A 6,565-nucleotide genomic window follows, 5' to 3' on the forward strand; every position below is an offset into this window, starting at 1 on the left:
ACCTTGCATGTACAATAAAAATGATTAGCCCACAGAACCACAGATTTTCAATCCTCTTGAGATCAGGGTTTTGAGGGATGACTCTGGGTTTTGGTGACCTTCAAAACATATTTAACCAATAGAGTTGTGTTATGTGCCTCACTGGAAATAACAACCTAAAGCCAGACTGGCAGCAGGTTTCTTCTTATAAGTCAAAATGTCGACACAATATTCTTCTCAAATTCTGACCTTGTGCACACAAACAAGGTTGCTTGAAGCAGCAAACAGATCTGCAGCATTATGCCACCGTTTTAACTGACAGAACTGTCGGCCTCTCAACTTCATGTGGCTGAACAGCACCATTTTTGTCTCATCAAACCAAGTCAAGTCAAGTCAGCTTTATTTATATAGCGCTTTTTACAATTTTCATTGTTACAAAGCAGCTGTACAAGAAAAAATGACTATAAGTAAACCATAAAAGGTTATGGAATTCAAAACACAGGTCAAATATCAGACACACAATAAATTCCTATATGCAGTGTTAATTAAATAAGACTACCAAATTCTAGCAGCCCCCCCGGCTAGGCAAAACAGTGCAAAACAGTATGCAAACGGTGGCGAGGAACCCAAAACTCCATTGGAGGAGAAAAAAAACCTCGGAGGGAAACCAGGCCTAACCAGGGGATTCCAGTTCCCCTCTGACAAAAACTGCTGCCTCTGCACAAGCTCAACAGTGCTTGCACAACAAGGCAAAAATAAAAAAAAATTAGATTTAAAATTATCATTAATAATCTAATAGTGGCTGAAGTTTTGTAGGGACGTCACTTCCTTCGTCCAGCATTTGTCAGGTCTAGGAATGGATTGCGCCCTGCCCGCTCCGCTCTTGTAACCTTGGAACAATGAGACAAGACTGGCTGAGAGTAGAGTACTGTTTTGCACTCTTTGATGCAACAAATGCATCAGTTGTTATTTGAAGTGTCCCTGGTTCCGGTTGATCTAACTAGTGCAGCCTAGATCTTTGAAATACATATATTATGATAATGTAGTGTATGCTAGATGATTAAAAAAATGCGTCTTTAGTCGAGATTTAAACTGACAGAGTGTGTCCGCCTCCCGGACAGTGCAGGGAAGACTGTTCCAACGTTTAGGCGCTAGATAAGAAAAGGATCTGCCGCCTGCACTTGATTTTGAAATTCTAGGTATTACCAACTGACCTGACGCCTGAGAGCGTAGTGCACGTGATGGACTATAATACGTAAGAAGTTCTCTCAAGTAGTGAGGAGCTAAACCATGCAAGGCTTTATAGGTAATAAGCAAGATTTTAAAATTTATGCGATGCTTTATAGGTAACCAGTGCAAGGTTGACAGAACCGGGCTAATATGCTCATACTTTTTTGTACGTGTAAGAACTCGAGCTGCCGCATTTTGGACCAGTTGGAGTTTTTGTAATAGGCCTGCAGGGCAACCACCTAATAGTGCATTAAAGTAATCTAGTCTTGATGTCATAAAGGCATGTATAAGCTTCTCCGCATCTGATGGTGACAGCATATGACGTAATTTAGATATATTTTTATGATGGAAAAACGCAATCTTACAGGTGTTGGCGACCTGGTTCTCAAATGACAGAGTACTATCGAATATAAAGCCAAGATTCTTTGCTGAAGATGAGGGTTTTATGGAACATCCATCAATAGTTAAGCAGTATTCTTGGTTGTTACGTAGGGCGGTTTTCGGTCCGATAAGTAACACCTCAGTTTTGTCCGAGTTCAGTAATAAAAAATTGCTACTCATCCACTTTTTTATATCGACTATGCATTCCACTATTCGATGGAATTGCTGTGTTTCGTGAGGCTTCGAGGAAATATAAAGTTGCGTATCATCAGCATAGCAGTGAAAGCTTATTCCGTGTCGCTTTATTATATCTCCTAGGGGTAACATGTATAATGCGAAGAGCATAGGCCCTAGTACTGTGCCCTGTGGTACACCGTACTGGACTTGCGATTTGCGTGATACCTCATTGTTTATTTTTACATATTGGAAACGGTCGCATAAATAAGATCTAAGCCATTTCAAAGCTATTTCCTTAATACCGACATCATTTTCAAGTCTATGTAGGAGCATGCTGTGGTCAATGGTGTCGAATGCAGCACTAAGATCTAGCAGCACCAATAAGGAGATACAACCTCGGTCAGACGACATAAGAAGATCATTTGTAACTCTAATCAGAGCAGTCTCTGTACTGTGATGTGCTCTAAATCCAGACTGGAAATCTTCATTAATCTCATTCCTTTGGAGGAAGGAGCATATTTGAATTGAGACTACTTTTTCCAGAACTTTAGATAAGAAAGGTAGAACCAAAGGATACAATACCAAAAGCTTCAAATAATCGCAGGCAAACTTCAGTTTTCTCGTTGGGCAATGACCCTTCAGTATGAAGGTCTGGCTACGCGAGACTATACACCATACAACTATACAATTAGCAGAATATGAACGCTAAAACCACCAGAAGAGTGAAAACAAAACTTGAGAGTGATCTGCAGTGCACAGCTGGAGGTTCACACTTCATTGGAAACTAACACTGAAATAAACAATTTCTTAAAAATAAATGTTGACCATTCCATATCAGTTTGTTTAACAAAAAACCCAAGATTGCTGGATGTACCATTGGATTCCAAAACGTACCTGATGGGGGGCTTGTAATTTGTCTACTTTTTCGATGAGTGATTTGAATGATGTTAACAATGGGCAGAATTAAAAAAGAAATGGGCCTAATAATATAGACCATAATTGTAAGCGAACCCTTTAATCTTTAATGTGAATTGTCATTTTAAACAGGTGCGTTCATGGGAGATGCATTCCAATGGACTTGCAGTCGTACCGGTGCGAATGTCAGGAGGGTTTCCACGGTGCCTTGTGCAACCAGCAGGAAGAGCTGTTTAATCCATGCCGAAAGCTTCAATGCAAACATGGTCACTGTCAGATCTCAGACACTGGAGATGCCTACTGTCATTGTGAGGCCGGCTACACCGGAGATTCATGTGACAAGGGTAAGACCATGCGAAACGTTCTACATTAGTGAAGTTTTAGGTTTTTAGCAGTAATGCAGAAATACCTTTTGCTACTATTTTGCACTCTGTTTGCACAACGTGAAATTTGACTTTTTAATAGGTTAATTTGTGCTCATATACGACATCAGCAAATGCTTTGGTGTGCATTCAGTTTTTTAAATGCTATTTCAATACATTTCATTCTGTTTTTATGTTTTAGAGTCCGAGTGTCACGGAGAGCCAGTGCGAGACTTCTACCAGGTCCAGCGTGGCTACGCCATCTGTCAGACCACACGCATGGTGTCGTGGGTGGAGTGCAGTGGTGTCTGCGACACGGGCTCATGCTGCGCCAGCCAAAGGATGAAGCGCAGGAAATACACATTTGAGTGTAGCGATGGCACGTCCTTCAGCGAGGAGGTTGAAAAGACCCTCAAGTGCGGCTGTGTGGGGTGCATGTAGAACATAAACACTAGCATCACCTCTTCATCACAGTTTGAAAGAACTGCAGAAAGAGCCATCACTAATAACAAAAGTCAACAGAAATATCGATGATCAATATCTTTCATTGAGTATACAGAAACATACCCCACCCACCCCTCACTAAAGCCTGACATTTTAAACTCTTTGTCCACGCATAAGGTCTCAGAAAGATGTTTATTAAGAACTCTGCTGACAGAAAGACGAGGAAGATGGCCTCAGGCTTGTTTCGGCCCAAACGCAAAGACAGCGGTAGAGTGTTAGAACAGAATGCTGGTCTTTCATCAGACCTCTCTGTGTTGCAAGACGTGTATTCGTGCGGATGAGGCATGGTCATGGTGATGAATGTGGGTGAATACACAAAAACACCCTCAACAACATACAAAACATCTAGGTTCAAGAAAGAGGCGTGGAAAGTCTTACCGATGTATTTATTCAAAAGCGAATAGTTGTGAAGACTAGATTTAGACTGAAGGCAGTGTTGACTTTGACGTGTCTTCAGCCCAACTTCACTGCAAATACAGCTGCATTGATAAACGGCCCCCGGGAAAGTCCAAAGTACTTCTGTCAGAACATGAGGAGCTCTGTGATGCTCCTGGTGCCAACGACTTGGAAAGGGAGGAAGTTCTTAAATAATTAGACTTTCCAAAGCTGTAGCTACAAGAAACTAATGAAATTTAAACAAGAGGAAACATTGATCTCATTGTCACTGATTTATTTCATATGCAGTGTCTGTCACAGGATACATGCTGAAGTCCTTGCACATGTGACAATGTCTGCTTTAATCTTTTTATTATTTCTACCGAGCAAAAGAAACTGGTCAGTTTTGAAAGGGGTAAAAAGATATGCTTTTACGTTAGGATTAAGGCAGATACTTTCATCCCAGAAGTGCATACACAAATAAGGAAGACCTTTCCAACAAGATTCAGCGCCGAGGGGCCACGGCATGCACCAGAGGTGTCCACCTTGAATTAGTGTGTAATCTCAAATCTTTTGACATCACCATGTATTCCGCTCTCCGCAATGTACAAAGACAAAGTTGTCTTTCAAATTCATTACTGCTACATATTACTGCATTTGTGATTTTTGCAAATTGACTTGTGTATCTTGCTATGATTGTTAAATACGTAAAACAAAAGTGATGTTTGGAATTTTTTCGTCAAGCTTTGTTGGGTGTTTGTTTATACTTTGATTTCATTTGCCTAACTCCCCTAGACCTTTACTTTATACAGAAATGTTTAACAGATTCTAATATATATTTGTATTTCATTTTGGTATAGTATTTTTATATGTTAAATAAATTTGTTTTCAGGACCTCATCCTCAAACAGCAGCGTGAAATTTGGTGACGTGGAGTTTATTTGGTCGTTAAATTCACTTTGCTATTACAGACTGCAGCGGTGGCCAAAGGCAAATTTTTCATTTGCTTTACTCAAGCGAGGGCCAGTGTTAATTGTTTTAGACTTTTTTAGTATTGTAAATGTTTTCCGTGTGAATACCAGATTTTGAATCATTTTAAATATTTTGAATAATTTATTTTGACAAACCTGAGTTTTCATTCAGATCAAATCAAAAGACATTTGAATGGGGCACATCATTTTTCCTCCTCATTATGCCGTCAATTGATTTTTCTGCGATGAAGGACAGACCAAACATCAAGAGTAAATGAACCTTTACTCAACCCTGTGACTTTCCAGATGGTTAATGATGCATACATAAACAAGGAGGTTCTGTAAACGGTAATACATCATTGCCGTTTCATGGCAGACATTTTTTCATTACACAATGAGGAGCTAAAGCCTGTTCCACAGTCACAAGCATCCTCCGCTTCATTCATGAAGAAAGAACCTTTGCTCTTATCTTCATTAAACGCAGTTACTCAGAATGTTAAGAAGCATCAAACATGTTTACTGAACTCTCTTTTTCATTCATTAAAATATGTGAATATGTAAGTGTGCAATATCGTCTGTGCCTGGTTTATCAAAACCACTGAAATATTGTTGATAAGTGAAAACATCAGAATAACCTGCTAGGAACACAGATGCATCTCAATTCATTTGAATATCATTTGGTCACTCATTTCAGAAAGTAAAAGCAATATATTATATAGATTCATTACACAGAGTATATATTTCAAGCCTTTATTTCTTGTCACTTTGATGATTATGGCTCACAGATATTGAAAACCCAAAACTCAGTGTCTCAGAAAATTAGAATATCATATAAGATCAATGAAAAAAGTATATTTTAAACAGAAATGTCAGCAGAAGGTGCTCTAAAATGTCCTGGCTGCGTTGACTTCAGAAAACACATTGGACCAAAGTCCTCTTTTCAGACGAAAGTATATTTTGCATTTAATTTGGAAATCAAGGTCCCAAATTCTGGAGGAAGAGTGGAGAGGCACAGAATCCATGTTGCTTGAAGTTTTCACAGTCAGTGGTGATTTGGGCTGCCATGTCATTTGGCTTTCCTGTAGCTCAGTGGTAAGAGCATTGTGTTAACAACGCAAGGTTGTCTGTTGGATCCCAGGGGTTTGTATAAATGTATAGGATAATGCAATGTAAGTCGCTTTGGATAAAAGCATCTGCTAAATGTAAGTGTCATCTGCTGGTGTTGGTCCACTGTGTTTTCTGATTCAACACAGCCCTAAAGAGACAAGGACATTTATAGCACGTCATGCTTTCTTCTGCTGACAATCTTTATGGAGATGCTGATTTCATTTTCCAGCAGGACTTTGCACCTGCCCACAGTGCCAAAGGTACCAAAAGCTGCTTCAATGATTTCTGAGTGTACTGAACTTGATTGGCCAACAAACCCGCCTGACCTGAACCCCACAGAGAATCTATGAGAGGAAGATGAGAGACAGCAGACCCAACAATGCAGATGACCTGAAGAAAAAAAGACCTGTGCTTCATCACACCTGAGCAGTGCCACAGACTGTTTGCCTCCATGCCACGCCGCATTCATGCAGTGATTCATGCAAAAGGAGGCCCAACAGAGTATTGAGTGCATGGAAATGAACATACTTTTAAGAAGCCTGACATTTCGGTTTAAAATATCATT

The 6,565-nt window shown here is 39.9% G+C and overlaps 1 protein-coding gene across 1 annotated transcript in view; it reads left to right on the forward strand.

Annotated features, from left to right (window-relative positions):
- slit1a (slit homolog 1a) overlaps positions 1-5,460 on the forward strand; it is a 50,245-nt gene extending 44,785 nt beyond the window's left edge. Inside the window, exons 36-37 of the mRNA XM_079473010.1 lie at positions 2,815-3,026; positions 3,247-5,460. Of these exons, the coding sequence (XP_079329136.1) occupies positions 2,815-3,026; positions 3,247-3,485 (451 nt within the window). The 3' untranslated portion in view covers positions 3,486-5,460. The remainder of the gene's footprint in view (positions 1-2,814; positions 3,027-3,246) is intronic.
- Positions 5,461-6,565: the final 1,105 nt, after the last annotated feature.

Source organism: Barbatula barbatula, assembly GCF_947034865.1.
Source record: "Barbatula barbatula genome assembly, chromosome: 14".
Taxonomy (NCBI): Eukaryota; Metazoa; Chordata; class Actinopteri; order Cypriniformes; family Nemacheilidae; genus Barbatula; species Barbatula barbatula.